The following is a 23268-nucleotide window of genomic DNA, read 5'->3' as shown; positions in this document are numbered from 1 at the left end:
GCTGCCAGAATACAGTGGAAACTCGATATTCAAAGTGCAAGAAGCAAAGGTCTGTAGTAGGCAGAGCAGTTACGTGTGCTGCATTTTTTAATGATAATTGCCCATCATGCAAAGTTAAGTCAAGAGGCCACAAATCAATGACCTGCAGTCACTAGATTTGTGACTCCCTGTAAGCAGGGTTAGCATGGCACCTTGCCATTGTCTGAATGTAAGGTTTAATTGACAAAACTCCCTTATTGTCATCATATTCCATATACATATCCATATCCATGACATCAGGAGTCAAATGTGTAGCTGAGGTACCAAACAGGTGTTGGTTTCCAAGGGTGGTTGTGTTGGTATTTCCACCTAAAGCCATTTTAGGGAAATAGTTTTAAGACTTGTGAAATGCTGCAAATCTTACCTGTGTTTGTTACAACATGAAAAAACAGTTGCAGCTGTTCTTTGGCACATACTGTGAAAAAGTGCTTTGAGAAGAAACAAATGTTTTGGGATTCAGCTGGGGCCAGCAGGGTTAAAACATCTCCCGATTGCCTTGGACACCATATGTGGCGCTCAGGGCTGCGCAGAGGGAACTGTCATTTGAGCTCTGCAACACGTGTTATTGTTTCCTAATCTAAGCAAATGTTGCAGGATAAAAAGAAACACGGTAGGACTTTCTTTTGGGTTTAGGAGGGATAAACTGTTAGCTTAACATTCAGACTGCCAGTGGATTACACTGGGATGGGCTGATGGCTAGCTGTAGGTGTGAGGCCCTGCGTGTCCTGGTGGCACACGTGCAGCCCACTAGCCATGGAGGAAGTGCCAGAATACAGAAAATCTAGAAAAGATTAATTATGCAAAATAACTTCAGCATAAGTGTGGATTTCTGTTTGAAGAATCCTCATTTCTGTGCTGTACATTGTGTAATATTTGTGTGACATTAAGCAAATTGTGTTCTGTTGAGTTAGAGACAAAACCCAGAACTTCCATTAGAACAAAAAAACCTTGCATATGTCTTGTATTCCTGCAATCAAAGATGCATCTTCAAAGACAGCAGCTTTCGTAAGCTGAGGTAAGAAGCCAGCTAATGCTACATTGAATGGTTTGTACTTTCAGCTCTTTGTTAACTTTCCCAGCACATGTACAAAAACTCTTCAGAGTATGAGAGACATTCTTGCTTCTAGAAGTACAGCTTGTGTTGGAAGGGAGGTTAAATTTTGCTCGTAACTGAGTTTTCTTTGGAAGTAAATTGAGGTAGCGGTGTTTATTTGTAAAGCGCATGACTCTGTAAAACCTCTGAAGATAGAGGACAATCTGAATCTGGTTAGTGCTCTTTGAAGCAAGGGTTTGCAATGAACCTGCCAGTTCTCCATATTTACAGTGTTTTTGTGTGTGTCGCTGCTAGTGGTGGTGTGGTTTTCAGAGCTAGAAAGCAGAAGTTGCATCACTAATTACTGATTGTTTTTAAGGCCAACGTTCTCCCTCTATGGTCTCTGTATCCTTAGAACCAGGAGTTGCTATCTTGAGTGGAACATCAATACGATACAATTTTAAAAGTTGGAGGCTGTAGAAGAAGTTAGCCGAGCTGTTTGCTACCTTTAATCTTGGTTCAGCATTTGTGCAAAGCAATGTTGCTGAAGCAGACTGACATTATAAATTAGTTCCTTTCCCTCCTGAGTATCAAAACGCTCGGGCAGGGGGCATGTTTACCTTGGTGCTAGGCCAGCTGTGTGATGCTGATTACCATACTGCTTCCAGGTTCAGCATTCCTGTAGCACTTCACTCACACAGCTCTTTCCATTTCCTGCATCACATTTACTTGGGATTGGGTGTGGGGTTGTGGCATATTCCCTGAGAAAAGCCAGGCAAGAGCTGGAGGGCTGACCAAGAAGGACCTTAAGCTGTTTAAGGATTGTAAATTAAAATAACTTAAGGACACAAATACTGGATTTCATTTAAGCAGGGCTTAAAAATTAGTCAAAATGTAGTTGGTGAGGCATATACTGAAATGCAGATACTGCACAGAGTACCTGGAATCAGGCTGGGGAGAGTTGCTGTTCCTCACAGCATTTGGACAACTGTGAGTAAAGTAGAGCAATCTGGATAAGTGACAAATAAAATGTAGATGGCAGTGTCTGAAACAGTGACAGATGTACGTTAGGATGTACTCTTTAGTATAGAGGCACTGCACTGGTGCTCTAACACCTTATTTTCTTCAGGGAAGCATGTAGATTTGCCAGAGGTTCCAGACATGTAATTAAAAGCTGTCCAGTAATGAATAATCCTGAGCAGGTCTGCAAACAAGAATGGATGTAAACAATTTGGTCTTTTCTGAGTTCATAATGCAGAACATCTTTTTTGAAAGGGGAATGTAACTCCTTGTTTGGAATAGCACACAACTTGAGCCAAAGCTGCTGCATGAACTCATGCCTTGTTTTTTCATCTCTGAACAGTTTAAGTGATCCTGGCCCCAGACTGGTGTGTTCTGTACACTGCAGTTCTTGGCTAGCCTGAATCTTTTTTTTTGGTCCAGTTTTTATATGTCTGCAGAAGCTTTTTTATGTTAAATGTTGTACTTAAAAATTTCAAGACAAGGCTTAGTGTTAATGAAAATATGTTAAAATCTTTTCCTTCTCTACTCCCTGCTAAAGAGAGAAACTGGAGTAAGTACAACAGCTTCACTTTCACAGACTTTGGTTGGTGAAAGCAGACTAGATATATAATAAATGATCTTTATAAAAAGCAATTAGACCAACATGGAGGCAACCCAGAACATTAATGCACTGTAAAACATTTTCTTCATCTTTGTCACCAAACTGAAGCATCGAGAAGAATGGTTCTTCAAACAGCTTGTGGCCACTTTTTGTTGAAGATGCCAGTGCCCTAGAACAGCATATTGTCTGTGTGCAGGTAGATACAAGGAGAGAGTTGAAAAGCTGTGGTTAAGGTTTTTTACATAGCCAGACTCAAAATCTGAGTTAGTTAATGTTACTGTTCTGTGACAGATTATACTATTTCCCTAGAATAATACTTCTGAAATAGTTCTCATCTTTTTTCTTTAATATTCCTGCTCTGGGAGATACAGATTACACCAGAGCCTTTGCTGTTAGGTACTGAAGGATATTCAGGTCTATGTAAGATGGATCATTCAGTTATCTCTCAGTGTAATTGTCATTGAGGCACATCCAGTTACAGCTTAAAAATGTGATAGAAGTCTTCCTAATGAAAACAGTGTTGCTAATCTGTGAGGGAAAGGAAATCAACAATCTAGTGTTTAAACTTAGGATTTCAAGTAGTTTTGTATAGTTCTGCAGTATTCATCATTGTTATCCTTGTCGGCAGCAAGATGCTTTCGGTCTGGGTCGTCCCACTCAGTGCAAAACACAAAATGACTAAGTGGTAAAAGATGATGGAGTGTTCCTGCTTGGGAAAAAAATCAGTCATCAGGATTGTTGGAGGATGGGGAGGGGTTGCTTTGAGCTGTCCCAGTCTGGTCTTGCAGACTAAATGCCTGCTAGTGGTTAGAATGAATTATGTGCTCTCCTGGACAATGTTTGCTGGTTGAGCTTCATCCCGAAGGAATCCAGTTCATGTGCTCTCAGAGACTGTTCTATGATGTGAAGCAAAGCACTTTTAGTGGGACAGTCAGGAAATGTGAACCCAAGGCACACTCCTGATGTGAATTAAGATGTTAGTGTAGATGCATCCAGAGAGTGCATTTAAACTGCCGTGTAAGTGCTTGATACACACAGAAGGTGCAATCTGAGGTCATCAACACCATTCAGAATCTCAAAAACTGTGTAGCATAGGTGGAAAAGGTGCAGAAGCAGGTGTAATCAGTATGCAAATGACTTCCATACAGAACAGACCAAAAAACCCTGGAAATTTCCTGTTAGGAAAGCAGATGACTGTAGCCTGATGTAGCAGATTATTGTAGCCTGTAAAATGGTGCTGGGAGAAGTCAAGGTAAAAGACATTCTTGCTGCCTTGCAGACCTGAAGATAAGTATTTTCTGTCTTTGTGACGTGATTGATCAAATCAAACTTGAGTATATGTTTGATGACACCTGCATATAGAATGCTGAGAATATGGAAGAAAAGAGAGACAGTTCAGGACCTGTTTTTTCCTTAGGTGTACCATGATCCTGAGGTGCCTCTGTGCTGATCATTCCAGCTCATTTGAAGCAGAGTATGGGAAGCTATCTGTGCAGACCTCTGACAAAGCAGAGAAGCAGAAATTCTGTGTGGAATGGAGACAGTTTTAACTCGTGGATTGTTAACAGCCTGTGTATTGTGTGTTCAGGTCAATGTCTTGAGGCGGCAGCAGCGCATGATTAAAAACCGTGAGTCAGCCTTTCAGTCACGCAAGAAAAAGAAGGAATACATGTTGGGACTGGAGGCCAGGCTGGAGGCAGCCCTGCTGGAGAATGAGAAACTCAAGAAAGAAAACAGCACGCTGAAGAGGCAGCTGGATGAAGTGGTATTAGAGGTAAGAGATTGTGATGAAAGTCTGATTTCATATGAAGACAGTTGTTCAGGTGGAAGGCGCTACAGCAGAGTTGGGGAAATACTGACTATAAAACCTTTGAGGGTTTCTAGCCCAGCATCCCAGTCCAAGCATGACTTTCACCAACTCTAGGTCAGGATAGCTGATACATTATCTGGTAGACTTTTCATTCTTTACTTCATGATGCTTCTGAATATTTCACTGGATAGAAGCTGATCATAATGTTTAAACCAAAGTTTTGTTTTTAAATAGTTCAGGAATGTATTCACACATAATTAGGCAAGTATAAATCTAAAAATCAAGTATAATTTGGTGTATGTACTTGGCTTCTGACATACCCCTGCATATGTGTACCTCTCTTCTACTCAGTGTCTTCTGTTTTCTCTGTCTAGAACCAGAAGCTCAAAGTATCATCTCCGAAGAGAAGGACACTCTGTGTGATGGTGATACTGGCCTTTATAATGTTGAATTATGGTCCATTGAGGTAAGCTGCTTAGAAATTCCTCTTTGCCTGGCAAGTTTACTGTCCTGAGATTTTTGTTTGAATCATTAATAATAGCCAGTGTTGGGTTTTAAAGCCTTGAGCTTGGAGTCTGAAATCTGTCGTTTATTCTCCTCCTGCTTAGGGGAAGATGCATCTGTATAATGGTTCCTCTTCTGGAATCCTTCTGGCAATAAGGGCTGGGTCTTTTATATCTGATTTCTCCTGGTTTGGCATTTTTTTTATTCAGTGCCAGCATACAGCAGTTTGTCTGCTCCATTTATGCCTGTAGAGATTAAGACCCGTGTTTAGAATCCTTTTAGGAAAAAAAAGTCAGACTTGGAGAGCTTATCTGCTTGCTCATACCTGTGCTAATTTCAGTAGCTATGACTTGAAGCTGCTTTAGTACTCAAAATACTCAGGAAACCCTGGTGTATATTCCATGCCTTGCAGTCCTGACTCTTAAGATGTGTCCAGCTCCCTCATTACAGAGTAAGCCCTTGTCTCCCAGGTCTGGTGAAGAAGTTGTTCCCTCTCCTTGATTAGTTGAAGTGGTTATCAGAAACTTCTCTTGTTTGAACTGTTATCAGTAGAGTGTAGAAGCCAGAGAGCAGCAGGGAAAAGCTACATCACTTGCCAGACATTTGATAAAGAAATCTGTGGAAGAATAAAAAGAAATACTTCTTGCACATACCTGTCTATTTAACTTGCTTTGGAACATAAAGACCTTTTAGATTGAGCTGTTCACTTTTTCAAAAAGGCATAATATTTCAGTAGGATCCCAGTCAGCAGTGTCTGCATTTGTCCTCAAAATCCCAGTCAAACTAAAGGAATGGGATAAATACGGAGGAAGACTTTGTTTCTGGCTGTGATAAATTTTTAGAAAGTGATGTTTGTATTTTTAGTATTAGAAAAATTGCTAAAGCTGAAATTACTTCCGAAGTATTTGCACTTACTGCAAATATTGTTTATATCAGGAAGTGAAATACAGCTGATCATTTTGCTTCAATATGGATGATGTGAAGGTAGACCATTTCTTAGTGTATTTAGGATTTGTATTGTGATTTTTGACTATCAGGCAGAAAAGTCATCTTCCAGATACTAAGGGATTGATTTGTACATCCCGTCTACATTTGAAGCATTACTACTCACTTGAGATAGATACTGGTTGAGAATTACTAGAACCAGTCATCTTTCTGAAGCTGGGGGAAATGTACTTGTGTCTGCATTGCAGTGAGATGATGGTATGCATGAAATTCTTGTTCGTGATGAAAGGCTTGGGAACAGAGAGATGGGTGGGAAGTCTTTTACCACAGTGCTCTGAAGTTTTGTGGCATTTTCCCTACCCCCAGAAAAAAGCAAGGTGTTGAGCTCAATGGCAAGGCACTGCTGTCAGAGTGGTCTGGAAGGTCGTGCTGTGTTCATGTCTTTGCAGCACTCAGTAACTATAGGAATGTGACAGGGTTAACTTCCTGACAGGTTTGATGTTTAATAAAGTAGATAAAGCAAGAAGAAATCCTTGGTTGTCTGACTGTTCCTGGCCTGTAGAGTAGCTGAGCATGCCAGTGTAACTGCTGTGCCTGAACCAGGTGGTTTGCATCAGCACTGGATTTAGGCAATGAAGAGAAATGTAATTGCAAATTTGCAAGGAATTACTCCTCCTGGGGTTTTTTTTGTCCTCCCTAGCAGAAGAAATGCTCATGCTGCAGTTAAAATCCTAGGCTGTATCAAGGTGGTGTGAATGTTTGATTGTGCAATACACTTTAGAAGACCCAGAATGTGAGCTATACAGACAATTTCTTTAGATTTCACTCCTCCCATACACATTTTCTTCCTTTTATAAAGGTGTCATTGAATGGCAGCTCCACGAACATGACAGGATTGCTGTTCTGCTTAGTCCTTAACAGCAGAAGCTTCCAATATATGTCCTTTTTTTCAGTCCCTGCAATTTCTTACAGAAACAAGTAACTTTTTTTTTGATAATATCCATGCTAGCTTATAGTTCAGCAAAAACACTATTTCCCCCCACGTAGCTAACTGTGGAATCCTTAATTTCCATGCAGTGGTTAGCTGGAGGTAAATATGTTCTGAAACCTCGTGTTGCCGATTTTTCTATGCAAGAAATCATTTCACTTGCACACCTGAATGGAGGTGTGCCAGCATTTAGGCTCAGGATGTTTTGATCCAAACATACTAGCAGTGAATATTTTGTTACTTAAAACCGATGAACCATTGCAAAGAGAGTGTGACATCCAAAAAAGCAAAATAATGGGAAATTCACCCCCTAAAATCTGTAGCAGACTTTTAAATTCCCTTTGCTGGTTTTATTGTAAGATGCTTCTCAAGTTCTTGTGGGAAGTGGTAGGATTTTTTGAAGACTAGGGGTAAAACAAAAGGGCACATGTATAGGTTACCTCTTTCTGTCAAATCAGAGAAAGCAGAGAAACAGTTGGGTTGTTTAGGGTTGGGGATGTGAGGCTGAAGAACAGGCAGTCCTGCAAAGCCTCCATGGCCTGCAGTGGATCAGTGAAGGTGCAGTGTTTGGGCGCTCAGCATTCCACAGAACAATCCCATCTGGATGGGTGGCTGATCTCAGATTGCACATTCTGTGTGTATCTGTGTTTTCCTCTGCATTAGTGGATGTGTGTGCACTAATTATGACTAACACATAATTTTTTTTAATCAGTCTTAAGTCTTGCTGCCTGTGTGTGTGGTGAGATGTTTGTAATGGTTCATGGAGGATGCTGAGATTGCTGTTCAGCTGTTTTAAGATTATGGAAAGCAGTCCAGGATGTGGCAGCCCTTGGCAAATGAGTTTAGCAGATAAAATTATTCTGCTGACATGGGTTTTCATGCTGACAGATAGCGTGGGGGTAATCTGTAATGCTGAACTTGGGAATTTGGGGGTGGGGGTGAAAGTCTGGTAGGGAAGTTGGCTTGTTGACACAAGAAATCTGTTTGAAAATACTGGAGGGAGAGTGCTGCCCAGTCTGCTTAATTACTGACAAGCCTTTCAGAGCATCCTTCAGTTTTTGACACAGCACCATGGTATCTCTAAGAAAAGAATACAAGTCTAATTATATAGAAATTGAATGCCAGTGCAATTTGAAGATACGAAAGGGGCTTGTGTGGAGCTAGTGGTCACTCTGCATTAGGTAGTTCTGTGTTACTAAACTCTTTGGGTTTGTTGCTGCTTTGTATTGAAAACTGAAGCTTTCAGTTATTAAAAGTAGAACTAATGTAGCAGAAATTCTGTTAGTGTTTCTCTTTTATCTGTGTGTTTTATACTAGAAGAGAGGCGCCCAGGAATTTCCCATGTGTGTGTCAGTGAACTATTCGGTAATCTCAGTGAGTTATTTGGATTTGGATTCAACACATATAAAAACCTCCTTTTATTATTATTTAAGAGTGATTGGTGAGGTGTGTGGAGGGAAAAGGGTACATTTTGGTTCAGCTCACTACTGAGATCACCCCCTTGCCCCAGCCTTGCATTCCGTGAGGTGCAAGGCAGGAACTGGCAACCAGCAGCATTGGCCTAAAGGCAGGGAGCACACAGGCTTTGGCACACAGCAGGGCTGGGAGCTGGAACCAGGGCATCTGGAGCTGGGTGTCCCTGGGAGCCAAGTTCTCCTGCCTCCATATGTGCTTTCTGTGGAGCTGGTGTTGGTCCCACTCCCAGCTGGCATGGCATCCCTGAGACATGGCTGGCTGCTGCCATTGACAAACATCTGATTAGCTGTGCTGGGTTTTTAGCACTTACAACATCAAATCTGGTCATTTTCAAATTATTTCAGTTCCTATATGCCTTTTTCTCCTCCTTTGATTTCCACATTTGTGTTGGACTATGCCTTAGATAAACAGATCTGAAAATGTGTTAAACAAGCACAAACAAGGCTGAAACAAATGGCAACCAAGCACATGTTCTAGTCTAAACAATCCATATATTTATTTTGGAAATATTTTTATTTTGATTCTCTTCCCTGTTCTCATTTCAATATAAATTGTCTTGTATGTTTGTTTTGGTTTTTTTAATGCAAGTCCTACATAGTGTGATAGTAAAATATTTGCAGGAAAATAACCCAAGTCACATGTAAAAAGCAGGGAAAGGAGAACAATCACAGAAGATGCAAAAGATAAATTTTCTGCATCTCTTCTTGGGACCATAGCAGCAAAGCATGTAAGCTGGTGGCTGTAGCATTATCTTTTTGGCTAGAAAAAGTGTTCAGCTAGTTTTTTCTTTCCCCATAATCAGTCTGCATAAGCTTACAGGGTGGTTGTCACCTAGCAGCAATCTTAGAGCATTTATTAAGATGTCAGCCAGCCAGAATGTGTCCTAACTACCACTTTAGCTATGTAGTGGACAGAAAACAAAAATATGAAGTTGGAGGGAGGAAAGGCAGATTTGCCAAGAGATGGGAACAGGAGGTTTGAGAGGGTGGTGTGATACTGGTTTTTTAGTATTATTATAAATTTTGTGGATTTTTACAAGTTGGCCACCTCTGTATGGCTGGAATCCCTTTCAAACTGGAAAAGAGACTTGGGGATATGCAGAAAGCAGTATTTGTGGTGGAGGATGACTGAGGTGGTGATTGATGTAGCTCAATACAGCTGCTGCTGCTTCAAAACCTCTTGTGTCTCCGACCTCAAGCAGCTGCAGTAGAATGGCTGGCCCTTAGCAGAGATTTCATTGCAGCTCCTCTCCAGGGTGTCCTCCTGGATTTTCCTCTACTTTCCAGGACTATCCTGGAAACTGAATAATCTATTAAAAATTTAGATCCACTGAGTAGTTACAAGTAAAGACACTGGCCTGGCTGGCTGAGAAGTGATTTGTCATTTGAAATGAACTTTTGATTCCTGGAGGACTTAGGGATGTGTCTAATTTCTTAAATTGGTAGCACAAACAGGAAAAAAAAATGCAGAAGTGCTAAGAATAATCATCTTTTACTAAAAATGAGGAAATTGCCCAAGGATTGTTCAGTTTGAAAGCTACCATGACCTTCTGTGTGTGAGGATCAAGTAATGAAAATACAAGTCTTTGATAGCAGTACCCAGATTAGTGTCCCACCCAGTGTGCAGCGTGCTAGTCAGCACTACTGGGATCTGCTAAGCTTTTGGGGCATGAAGAATTTGGGCTGCTGACAGCACCATCCATTGTGCACACCTGTATTGGTGTCACTGTGGTCTAGTGCCCTTAGCCAAGCTGAGCAATCTTGAGCTGGCATGTGGGAGACCAGGATTATTCTGAGGTGCATTCAGCAGTGCTGTTGTGCAAGTTTGCTGTTGTTTGAGACTTTATGCTGGACTCTTTGATTAAAGAAAGAGATCTGTTGTGTGGTCAGCAGGAGCGTAGGGATACCTCAGTGATGGGGTGTTGCAAAGTTAGAGGAATAATGCCAGCAGGGAGCATTTTCTGTGTGGGCAAAGGAGCTGATCTTGTTCCCATACCATCACATGCAGCAAGTGTTGTGTTGCTGCAGAGGTGTGGGAGCTGTGTGTTTGTGCTGGGGTCTGTCAGTGCAGATCCCACCCACAGCTCCCAGGCCAAGGTCCTGGCATGCTGCCCTGGCAGGTGACCTCAAGCAGTGACATGGTATGTTCAAAAACATCCCAAATGCCCTTGAGTAGCATGTGCTGGGTAGGCTGAAGTCTGGCACCTGGCCCACATGAAGGGCAGTGACCAACAGCTCAAACAGCATTCTTTTGGCCTTACATCAGTTTGTTTCCTTAACATTTCTTCTGGACTCTGTGTGTGCTCCTTCCCGCCTCCATTCCAGAGCAAAGTGGGGCAGGTTGGTTGGAACCACGGATGGCTTGCAGGAGGAGTGGAACTTCCAAACTCACAGTGACTGCTCAAAGCTTCTCTACGAGGGGTTCTGAGAGCAGAGAGCTGCAGATCATGGGCTGTACTTCAGGGTCAGTTTCTTTTCCTCAGTTCATCCACTCCTGGGCTTTTTTTGCACTTGGTGAAGGATAGAAAAGGATTTCTGCTTTTTGCAAGCCTCAATAGCCTCTCATATGTCTTCAGGAGGCTGATAGGCTTGAATGTGATGTATAGTAAACCTACATACAAATGATGACAGTCAAATGCCTATTAATTTCTTACTCACTAGTAGAGAGGAACTGGTGAAATGTGAAGAAAAAATTGTGGGTTGAGTGCCTGAGGCATAAAACAATGCCATGTAAGGCAGTCCCATGGCTTCTGGCTGTCAAGGAGAGATGAAGCCCTCTGGGTGTTTTAGCAGAAGCATCGGGAGACATTTGAGGCTCTTAACACTTGTAGTATAGGAAACTTGATATGATGTTTGTGACACTGAAAGAACATGTTTCAGTGCTGAGCTGAGTGTACATTTGTGTTGGAGATGGCCCAAAGATATAAAACTGCTTCTGCAGCACACCTTTGGTCTTGTGTTGTAGTTTCTCCTTGAAGACAGAGAGAGAAATTGAGAGAAAAAGGACAGGCTGAGTAAATTGGACATGGGTCTAGGTTCCAGACCTTTCAATACCTGTCTTGATAGGTTGATGCTGGAATAAAATTGGATATCTTTGGTTTTCTTACAAATTACAACTCTGGGAGCAGGAAGGGATTCCTTCCTCTGTCCTGTGCTGATCACAGCCACCAGCTTTGGCAATAAAGGCCAGATAATGGTACGGAGTTTTCTAAGCAAAAAAAAAGTGCTCTGGGTGTCAATATCTGATTTCTTCCTTTCCTTTTCAGAGGCTTTATTAAAAATTTGCTATTTAAATAAATTGTTATTTAAAGCATGCAAAACACAGCAAAAATATACAAAAACTCCTCTTTGGGTTGCTTTTCTCCTCTTCCACTGCAGAGGAAGAAGGCTGGGCTGCTCTCTCCAGCCCAGCACTCGGAGGAGGGCAGCTGTGGAGCAGCCCTCAGGAGCAGGCAGAGCCTTGCTGTCAGCAGATGGTGCACTCATTGGGAGTAGAAACAAGAAATACTTTCCAGAGAGTGTCTGGCACTATGGCAGCCTTGTCTGGAATCAGTTAGGAAGAGGACAAGGTCTTTGGTTGGTGTCTCCTTGCAATGTCAACTTTAGCTTGTTGGAAACTTCCCAGCTCATTCTCAGAGTTCTGTCCCCAGAAAACTCTTTGTTATGATACCACTATTGGCTTTCGTCTACAAATTACTGTACAACTTAAATGTCACTATTCAAAAATTGAAATGCACAGGATTTGTTCAGCCAGAAGCACAAATGAAATTTAGTTTGGGCTCCTGGCAAGACTTGCTTTCACATTTATCAAACTGACATTCAAACCAAAGAAGTAAAAATACAGCTAAAATATCAGGTGCCGTTGAATGCCTGGAGAAACCATGGCAGGAGTGCTGCTTTTCTTTCCCTCTTATAATCAAATTTATCTACACGTCGGAACAAACATCTGCATGAAGTATTTAGTGGTTCTTTCTTTTTTCCCTTGGATCTGGTTTTGCATCTGAACAAGCCAAGAGCTCAGCCAGCTTGGACAGGGTGTTTGTGGCTTGTGAAAACCCTTTCAAGCTCATGGTGTCTGGGATGTCCAAATGCAGGCTCTAAAGCCTTGCTAGGCACCCCAGGTGTGTGAGTGAGCTAAACAGAAGATTCCAACTTTGAAAAGACTGTCTTGCCCAGTAAAGCCAATTCTTGGTTTCAGTCTTTTTTGGCTTGGAATGTGGGGCAGTAACTCTGTTCCTGCAATTAGCAGGACTTGCGCAGGGCGGGTATGCCAAATTGCTCTTCCTTTTCCAGCTTCTCATCTTGTAGCTCAACAGGATGAAAAAGCTGACAAGGCTTTTGCCATCTGTCATATTAAACCGATACTTAAACTAACTGTTGGTATCTTAGTTGAAAACACTGTTTTTCTGAAGCTTTCTTCCCTCTGAATGGGATCTTCTACCTTTCTTTTTCACGTTTTCTGGCCTCTTCTGCCTGATGCTTTTAAATGCCCAGTATTTACTTCCTCTTCAGTGTCATGGTGCTGAGATCTGTTCTGTAGACCATTCCTGTTGCTGCTTGTCTTGTTGCTATTCTGCTTGGCACTTGTGAAGCTCAGCATGCCTGAGGTCGGCAGATGGTTCCAGATGCAGCTCTGCAGGACAGGTCCATCATCATCCCGGCTGCTTGAAGGGATTCCTTGCTCCTAAGTCATGCTTTTCCCCCATATTAATTTGAGATGAAGAAGGAGGAATACTTCTGGTACCCTGTCTCAGGCCCTCAGGTAGCCACGTGGCAAGGAAAGGACTTGAAGAAGCTGGAGGACATGGACCATTACCTGCACATCCTCTCCTATTTGTTTCCTGAAGATGGAGCCCTATTTATAGACAAACTTCACTAGTGTTCCCTCTGGGGAGAAGGGAAGAGGAAGAAATTATGCAACAGAACATCTTCTGTTCAGATAGGGAAAAAACTAACAAAACTAGCAAAACTCCCCAAGTAATTAGAAGGCAAAAGTGGAGCAGGATTTCAATTTGTGAGGCTTTTCCTTATCCAGAACTAAAGTTATTTTGGTTTCAGGTCATTGCCACAAACCAGGGGAGCAACAAAGGGGATTTTTACATTTATTTTTTTTCATACATATCTGAGACATTGAGAAGGAACAGTCATTTGCAATGTCCTAGAAAAAGAATGGGAAAGAGGGAGTGCAAAAGTGGCCTATATAGCAGAAATTGCTGCTAGCTCTGCTTCTAAAGAAAAATTAATGATCCTGATAAAGGAAAGGGCATTGGAAAAAATACCCTGATATCATATCTTGTTCTCAAGTTTGTGTTCACATTGTCAGAAGTGGGCACCATGGTTTATGCCTGTAAGGATGGCAAAGCATACTCTGTTCACCTCCTTCTTTGCCTTTTGCTTTTGAATGTATCTTCTTTCAGGTTGAAGCATCCCATGCTCGGTTGATGAAAAGATACAGATGTTTTATGCTTGAGGAGAGGGAAAATAAACATTTCCTCTCTTCTAGAGCTGATGCAATAAATGTGGTGTGTGTGGTTTAGAATGGGTGTGTAGCTAGAACAACTAAATCACAGAAAGGAAGATTAGCTGTGCTTGTGGTGCAGTGTGTGTCTTTATCCTTGGTTTGGATTTGTCTCTGTTGTTCAGAGTTCAGGGTGAACTGCAGTGGGAATGAATTGTATGTGACACTTCACCTCGCCAAGCTGGAACCTGAAATAACAAGAATTGCTTTTGCAGGATGAGACAAATAGGAAGGAAGAGCATCATGGATAAAAAGCAGTTTGTTGCAGTTCTTTTGGTTAGATTTTTTCTCAGCTTTAACTAACTAATTATGTGGACAGTTTCTCTGGCTCTGTGTGTCATTTTGAATGGGAAAGAAGAGAAGTAGGGTGACTAAAACACCAGATCCAGGAGGTCCAGCAGCACACTGGATGGCTGATACACTTCAGGCTGTGGAGAAGGGATTTGCAGGAGAATTAACAACTTTCAGATCTTCTGAGGGATATTCTTGGTCTAATTAATAAAGTGCCATGTACTTGTAGCTGTCATGACTCCAGATTAAGCACAGTAAGGGCATTTCACAGGTGAGTGGCTTCCAGCAGGAATGTGAGGCATCTGTTTAAACATCAGCCTTAGTTTTGATCTCTGGTTCTTGGGCTTGATATGCTGCCAGTTGTGCTGATGCTTTCGTTGGCAGAGAATAGATGTGATCTCATAAAACCTAGTAGGTAGTGGGGATTGATTCTGTAAAATTGGATAGGCCTGGTGTTGCCTGATAGGAGGTAATGAATAAACCACCCAGCTTTCTGTGCAGTGGAAGCAATGAGACATTTGAATACCACTGTACACAGGTGTCTTGGTTTGGAAAGACAGGAGTCTGCTAAGGAAGGCAGGAGCCTCCCCTGAAATTGAGAATGTAAACCCTCCCCACCCCTCCGAATTGCTACAATTTTAAATTAAGGGGCTCTCAGGCAAAGATATGGGAGCAGGCAATAACAGTTCTTTAATAGGGAAGAAATAAAAAGAATAAAATAAACAATACAGTCCACTGGAACAACACTGACAGAGTCAGAACCCAACCTGACACCCTGTTGGTCAGGGTGCTGGTGGCAGTCCGATTGAAAATGTGGCTGCAGTCCTCTGAAGTATCAGGTGTGGTTCTGTTGGAGCAAGGGGGTTCTGTAGAGAAGGATGTAGTCTTCCTCTGAAGATCCAGGAGGAAAAGGTAGCTGCTGTTCCTCTGGGGAATCTCGTGGAGAAAATAAACTGAAACTGCAATTTCAGAATCTTGGAGTATATGGGGTAGCAGTGCTTGGCTCCTCCCTCTGGGCGGAGCATCTCACAATGGGATGTTATAGTTCTTATCAGTCATGCACCGATATTCAATAGTCTGTTATCAGCGGAGGTCCCCTCCCGAGGAAGGTGTGAATGTGGTCATTCAAAGAGAGAGATAAGGCAAACTGCTCACTTGACAAGGTAATCAGCCATACAGATGGTAATGGAAAACATCTTGCATGCAATCTTCAACATTACCCACCCCTTTTCCTATTTCCATCTGTATCACAAAAAAAAACCAAACAAACAAAAACCCAAACCTTACACACAGTCCTCACTTAAGACTAGGTTTCCCTGCGGTACACAACGGCTTTCTCCATCTTTCTGCATTACCCACCAAGTGCAACCAGGTCCTTGAGCAAAAACAATTCCACGGATGGGTTTATCTTTGCCTGAGGTGGGAGTAATCCAAACAGTCTTTCCTAAAATACCTTTCATGTGTACAACAGGGACTTTATCTCCATCCACTGTGTGCAGTGGTTCAGACTGGGCAGGACCAGCTCGATTTATGGACCCTCTGGTGTTGACCATCCAGGTGGCTTTTGCTAGGTTCATTTCCCAATTTCTAAAAGTCCCCCCCCCGAGTGCTTTCAGGGTAGTTTTAAGTAGTCCATTGCACCGTTCAACTTTCCCGGCAGCTGGTGCATGATAGGGGATATGATATATCCATTCAATGCCATGTTCCCTGGCCCAGGTGTTGATAAGGCCGTTCTTGAAATGAGTCCCATTATCTGACTCAATTCTTTCAGGGGTGCCATGTCTCCACAGGATTTGCTTTTCCAGGCCCAGGATGGTGTTCCTGGCAGTGGCATGAGGCACAGGGTGGGTCTCCAACCATCCAGTGGTGGCTTCCACCATTGTGAGCACGTAGCGCTTGCCCTGACGGTGTCTGGGGCAGTGTGATGTAGTCAATCTGCCAGGCCTCCCCATACTTGTACTTGGACCACCGCCCACCATACCAGAGGGGCTTCACTCGCTTGGCCTGTTTGATGGCAGCGCATGTCTCACAGTCATGGATAACCTGAGAAATGCTGTCCGTGGTTAGATCCACCCCTCGGTCTCGTGCCCACTTATAGGTGGCATCTCTACCCTGATGACCTGAGGCATCATGGGCCCATCGAGCTAAGAACAACTCCCCCCTATGTTGCCAATCTAAGTCTATCTTTGACACCTCTATTTTTGCTGCCAGATCTACCTGCTCATTGTTTCGGTGTTCCTCATTAGCCCGACTCTTGGGTACATGGGCATCAACATGACGGACTTTCACAGGTAGCTTCTCTAACCGAGCGGCAATGTCTTTCCATTCATCAGCAGCCCAGATCGGTTTTCCCCTACGCTGCCAGTTGGCCTTTTTCCACCTCTCTAGCCATCCCCACAGAGCATTGGCTACCATCCATGAATCAGTGTAAAGGTAGAGCTTTGGCCACTTCTCTCTCTCAGCAATGTCCAGGGCCAGCTGAACAGCTTTGAGTTCAGCAAGTTGACTTGACCCACCTTCTCCATCGGTAGCTTGTGCAACTTGTCGTGTGGGGCTCCATACGGCTGCTTTCCACTTCCGGTTCATCCCTACGATGCGACAGGAACCATCAGTGAAAAGAGCGTGGCGCATTTCCTCTGGGGGCAGCTGGTTATATGGAGGAGCTTCTTCAGCCCGTGTCACTGGTTCTTGTTCCTCTTCATCAGTCAGACCAAAGTTCTCACCTTCCGGCCAGTTTGTAATTATTTCCAGAATCCCAGGGCGATTCGGGTTTCCAATACGGGCGCGCTGTGTGATAAGAGCAATCCACTTGCTCCATGTAGTGTCAGTGGCGTGGTGGGTGGTGGGAACCTTCCCTTTAAACATCCACCCCAGTACCGGTAGTCGGGGTGCCAGGAGGAGTTGTGCTTCCGTGCCAATCACCTCTGAGGCAGCCTGGACTCCTTCATAGGCAGCCAAGATTTCCTTCTCTGTGGGAGTGTAGTTGGCTTCAGACCCTCTGTAACTTCGGCCCAAAATCCCAGGGGTCGGCCTCGAAGTCTCCCCAGGCGCCTTCTGCCAAAGGCTCCAGGACAAGCCATGGTTCCCGGCTGCAGAGTAGAGCACGTTCTTCACCTCTGGTCCTGTCCTGACTGGGCCAAGGGCAACCGCATGAGCGATTTCCTGCTTGATCTGGGCAAAGGCTTGTTGCTGCTCTGGGCCCCAGTGGAACTCGTTCTTCTTGCGGGTGACCAGGTAGAGAGGGCTCACAATCTGACTGTATTCGGGAATGTGCATCCTCCAAAAGCCTATGGCACCCAGAAAAGCTTGAGTTTCCTTCTTGCTAGTTGGTGGAGACATAGCGGTGATTTTGTTGATGACTTCAGTGGGAATCTGACGCCTTCCGTCTTGCCACTTAACTCCCAGGAACTGGATCTCTCGGGCAGGTCCCTTGACTTTGCTCTTCTTGATGGCGAAGCCGGCTTCTAGCAGAATCCTGATGATCCTCTCTCCTTTCTCAAATACTTCCATTGCCGTGTTTCCCCACACAATGATGTCATCGATGTACTGCAAGTGCTCTGGAGCCTCACCCTTTTCCAGTGCAGTCTGGATCAGTCCATGGCAGATGGTGGGACTGTGCTTCCACCCCTGGGGCAGTCGGTTCCAGGTGTACTGCACGCCCCTCCAGGTGAAAGCAAACTGAGGCCTGCATTCTGCTGCCAAAGGAATGGAGAAAAATGCATTAGCAATGTCTATAGTGGCATACCACTTTGCTGCCTTGGACTCCAGCTCGTACTGGAGCTCCAGCATGTCCGGCACAGCAGCGCTCAGCGGTGGAGTCACTTCATTCAAGCCACGGTAGTCCACAGTCAATCTCCATTCTTTGTCAGACTTGGCGCACGGCCAGATGGGACTGTTGAAGGGTGAGTGAGTCTTGCTGACCACCCCTTGGCTCTCCAGCTCACGGATCATTTTGTGGATGGGGATCACAGCATCTCGATTCGTCCGATACTGCCGGCGGTGCACTGTCGAGGTGGCAATTGGCACTCGTTGCTCTTCCACTTTCAGGAGACCTACTGCGGATGGACTTTCTGATAGTCCAGGCAAAGTGTTCAACTGCTTGATGTTTTCTGCCTCCACAGCAGCTATGCCAAAAGCCCATCTGAGTCCCTTTGGGTCTTTGTAATAGCCGTTCCGAGGAAATCTATGCCCAGAATACACGGGGCCTCTGGGCCAGTCACAATAGGATGTTTTTTCCACTCTTTCCCAGTCAGGCTCACCTCGGCTTCTAACAGGGTCAATTGCTGTGATCCCCCGTCACCCCGGCAATGGAAATGGGTTCTGCCCCCACATGTCCCGATGGTATTAGGGTACACTGCGCACCAGTATCAACTAAGGCATTGTACTTTCGTGGTTCTGATGTGCCAGGCCATCGGATCCACACCGTCCAGAAAATCCGGTTTTCCCGTACCTCTCCCTGGCTAGAGGCAGGGCCCCTCTAACCCTGGGTATACATGGTAGAGGTACCTTCCAGGGGATCTGACAGATCATACTCAGCAGCTCGGTCATGGGAGGTTGAGGCTACCTTCACTTTACTGGAGTTCCCTCGATTAGTGTTTCCCTCCTTGAGTTGACGCACCGTGCTGCCAGGACAGAAGTGGGTTTTCTATCCCACCTTCCCATGTCTTCCCCATGGTCACGCAGGAAAAACCACAGGTCAGCTCGTGGGGTGTACCCTCTCTCTGTAGTTGGGGAACGTTGGACTCTGACTCTGGGGCCTGTGACTCGCACTGGTGCCATATGGGAACTGTTCCTCCTCACCTCCTCCCTCATCTCCCTCATCTCCTCTCTGAGTTCTTGGACTACGGCAGAGACATGAGCCTGCATCGGGCCATTAATCATACTTTCATAATTCCTAAGCTTGTTGGCCACAGAACCCACTGTCTCTCAGTTGGTGTCAGCATTAATTGTTGCAATAAAGGTGGTGTATTGGGATGGCCCTAGATTTGCCAGGCTCCACAACATTTGCCCTGTGCATCTGACTTTGTCGGGGTCATTATCATGCTGTCCATCCCTCCCAAAAAGTACCTCCAACACTGCCACTTCTCTCAGCTGTTGGATCCCTTCCTCAAGAGTCTTCCAGCGCATTCTATGGTGGTGCTCCTGCATTCTTTCCCTGTGAACAAACCTCTCTCTGACACTTATTAAAAGCCGCTCCCAGAGGGAAAGGGACCCTGGCTCCCTTACAAAAATCTGATTGATACCTGAGTCCTGGGTCAAGGGTCCCAAATTCCTTGCCTCACCACCATCCAGCTGGACACCTGTACCCATAAGATCCCAGACCGAAGTAGCCAGGTTGTATAAGCCTCACGTCCCCGCGGCACGATGTCTTTGTGCAGATTACGGAGACTTTGCACGTCAGGGACTCGGTGATGATCGCAACCTCTGTTTCCCCTGTGGCTTGTGAGGGCCCTCCCCTATCTGGGTGCTCTGCTTTCATCTTAGATCTCCTTGTTTCTACAGGGGCAACTGCTGCTGGCTGTGATTGCCTTTGCAATTCAGCTGGAGCCTGGACAGTTGTAACATCTGTGGGTTCTGCTGCTGCTGCACTGTTAGACTCTCCCTCTTCAGGGTGGGGGGAAGGCCTCTCACCAGCTGGGGAAGTGTATTCCTTCAGCATCTGGCCTATCTCCTTCACCAAACCCCCCACCCAATCTGGGTAGTTCACATCTGGAGTGGGTTGCGGGGCAGGGTCAGGCTCTGGGGCAGCAGCATCCCTAGCTGGGGTGGACTGTGGGGCAGGGGCAGGCTCTGGGGCAGCAGCATCCCTAGACTCTGGAGGCGTATTAGGTTCTGGGGTAGGTGTCATGGTAGTTATCCAGGTTAGTCTCCCCTTCTCTCTGAATGCTAAATAGAGCAGGCCTATCAGCAACACCAGCCACTGTATGATATCATTAATATTTAAAGTGGATCTGAACCCTTCAAAAACTGGTGGGGTGGACCCAAAGAAATGGCTAAAGGGTTGGGAGAAGATTTCGCCTGGGGTCATTTCCTTACAGCAGGTTCCATTATTAAAGTAACCCCAAAAACACACACTTAATGTGTGATAGCTGTGAATCCATGTGCCTGCTTTCCAGAGGAAGTTAAAATCCATGAATTCCTCACCTTATTCACCCATAACACAAACCGGATAACAGACACAGTAGCCTTGGTTATAGGACCCATGTTTAGATAAGGGCCTATAAATGGGAGAAATACAGCCACAATCACGTGCCACCCAAACCAGGGCAAGTTGGACCACATGGTGTCGCTTAATGAGGTTTCTATAGCCACACACACAAGTTAGATTACTCAAGAACTGTTATTCCCTTTTGGTTTCTGTGCCCTCGAGCCGCACGTTGGGCGCCAAAATCTGTCTTGGTTTGGAAAGACAGGAGTCTGCTAAGGAAGGCAGGAGCCTCCCCTGAAATTGAGAATGTAAACCCTCCCCCACCCCTCCGAATTGCTACAATTTTAAATTAAGGGGCTCTCAGGCAAAGATATGGGAGCAGGCAATAACAGTTCTTTAATAGGGAAGAAATAAAAAGAATAAAATAAACAATACAGTCCACTGGAACAACACTGACAGAGTCAGAACCCAACCTGACACCCTGTTGGTCAGGGTGCTGGTGGCAGTCCGATTGAAAATGTGGCTGCAGTCCTCTGAAGTATCAGGTGTGGTTCTGTTGGAGCAAGGGGGTTCTGTAGAGAAGGATGTAGTCTTCCTCTGAAGATCCAGGAGGAAAAGGTAGCTGCTGTTCCTCTGGGGAATCTCGTGGAGAAAATAAACTGAAACTGCAATTTCAGAATCTTGGAGTATATGGGGTAGCAGTGCTTGGCTCCTCCCTCTGGGCGGAGCATCTCACAATGGGATGTTATAGTTCTTATCAGTCATGCACCGATATTCAATAGTCTGTTATCAGCGGAGGTCCCCTCCCGAGGAAGGTGTGAATGTGGTCATTCAAAGAGAGAGATAAGGCAAACTGCTCACTTGACAAGGTAATCAGCCATACAGATGGTAATGGAAAACATCTTGCATGCAATCTTCAACAACAGGCAGTAAGGAAACTGTAAGTACTTTTCTGCCCATTGGCACAAGTGAAGCAGAGCCTGTAGCATTTCTGCTGCCCTCATTCCGGGCTGCTGCCTAGAAACCTGGAGGAGAGGAGGCAATCAAAGCAACATCAGCCCAAGTCTAGGATTGTCCTGACTTCTCTGGTTCAGAACATGACACAGTTGCTCACAGGGTCACTGCTAATAGGAGTGCAAAAGTGTTGGCAAAAGAGAAGGAATTTCTAGGCAATTTTGTCTGCCTTCTGCTTAATTGTGGAGTATTTAATCTGCCCTCCTTGCTAGGTTTTGCCTGTCTCTATTTGTATTTGTTGCCTGTTGCAAAGTGATGCCATGTAAAACCAGGAAATACTCATCTGCTGGACAGGAGGGGTGGGGCATGAGTTAAAATACATTCTGTGAACTGCTGTCAGCACGAATGGCAGAGATCTCATCAGCGTGCTCCATTGCATTTTTATGTTTTCACTCTGTTGCTGCTGGTGATGCTCTGCTGTTGGCAGCCAAGAAGGTTAGGATTTGGGTTTGTAAACATGCATATTTCAGGAAGCAACTGTGTTATGAAAGAGGAAAGCCAGCCACTGGAGTGGAGAAATTGAAGTATTGCTTCTGTGCTGTTGAGAGCTGTCCCTTGTAGCTCACTGTTGTGAAGATGCAGGTCTGGTACAGCAGCGGTGGGGTTGCCTGTTCACATGTGCAGTGCTGCTCCCTCTCTGCATGGAGGGCAGCACAGACACTCCTGGCTGGCTGAGCAGCCTCTAGGACAGGATCCTTCAGTCCATGCCAGCACGCACCAGATCAGGGTGTCTGACACCATGGCTTGTTGCTCATGGGGCTGTTGGCCCTGCCAGTTGTTCTAAATCCAAGTAGAATTGAACATATTTAGATTTGTGTACGGTCCTGGTAGATGTCTGGCATAACATTCCAGGCTTGCAGCTGCACGGAATTTGATAGCTAAGTTTTCCTTACATGTTGTATTCATATAAACTATGTAGATTGTACTTTGAGTCTGATGAAAGTAGAAGTTTTGGCGTGCTTTGACTTGATTGTAGATCATTTTCTTATCCCTGTAGACCTGGGTTACAAGCAGAGTGTTCTTAGTTTCAGCAGGTGAAGTTTGTGTGAGGGAATGTGAAAACTAGAGCATCTGAATCCTTCAATCAATTAAAACTGAAAAAGAGAACAGAAATGCCTTTCTGACTACTACTGCTTTGAACAATGATATTATAATGACACCTCAGTTTTTTACAGTAGATACAACATGAACCTTATCCATGTAATGTAACAGCAGCCAGAAACTTCTCCACCTGAGTGTTTAATGCCTTACAGAAAAGTGCCTTGCAGACCTCTTACGTGTGTGATACATTTTACTATGTTTATTATGTTTTCCAGTGTATTTGAAAAGGATCCCAATGGAGTAGATTCCACTGTGAGTTCTAACCACCGGACCAGAAATCTTCTGGAGTTCTCAGCTCACCAGGAGTCCAGCACAGCTCAGAAGATACCTGAGGGCATCATTTCCGAGAAGAGTAACAGGTGAGATCAAAATCTTTTATGTATTTTGGGTGGCAGAGGGCACTGGTGCTTTTAGCCCTTGCTCACCTTTTTGGCCGGTGCTCTTGCTGCTTTTACAGAGTACCTGAGTTCTAAGCACAGTGTTTTGAGAGCTTCTCAGTTTGCTTTTCAAATGAATCTGATGTTTTATCTCTCAGAGTACCCAATGTGTAGAGCTTCAGGAGTGTACACGTGGTTGTGCTGCACAGTGTTAGGGAAGAGAGCTTATCCACAAGTGCTTGTCACCAAGACTTTCAGGACCTTCTTCAATTCAGCTGTTTGCTTTTTTCCTCTGGTCTGTATTTTAGGTTGCATAGTTGTGATAGCTGTCATGTTATATATCTCTTCTTACTTTTCAAGCTGGAGTACTTGTTTTCTTAGTTGCTCCAGAGACGACTGGG

The 23268-nt window shown here is 44.5% G+C and overlaps 1 protein-coding gene across 2 annotated transcripts in view; it reads left to right on the top strand.

Annotated features, from left to right (window-relative positions):
* The window catches only part of ATF6 (activating transcription factor 6), an 80750-nt gene that overhangs the window by 7339 nt on the left and 50143 nt on the right, over positions 1 to 23268 (top strand). For both annotated transcript variants that reach the window (XM_030953106.1, XM_030953105.1), the window contains exons 8-10: positions 4285 to 4470; positions 4881 to 4972; positions 22706 to 22849. In XM_030953106.1, the coding sequence (XP_030808966.1) occupies positions 4285 to 4470; positions 4881 to 4972; positions 22706 to 22849 (422 nt within the window). The remainder of the gene's footprint in view (positions 1 to 4284; positions 4471 to 4880; positions 4973 to 22705; positions 22850 to 23268) is intronic.

The sequence above is a fragment of the Camarhynchus parvulus genome, chromosome 8 (genome assembly GCF_901933205.1).
Source record: "Camarhynchus parvulus chromosome 8, STF_HiC, whole genome shotgun sequence".
In the NCBI taxonomy this organism is placed as follows: Eukaryota; Metazoa; Chordata; class Aves; order Passeriformes; family Thraupidae; genus Camarhynchus; species Camarhynchus parvulus.
The sequence above is the reverse complement of the archived record's forward strand: the minus strand, read 5'-3'. Positions and strand labels throughout refer to the sequence as shown.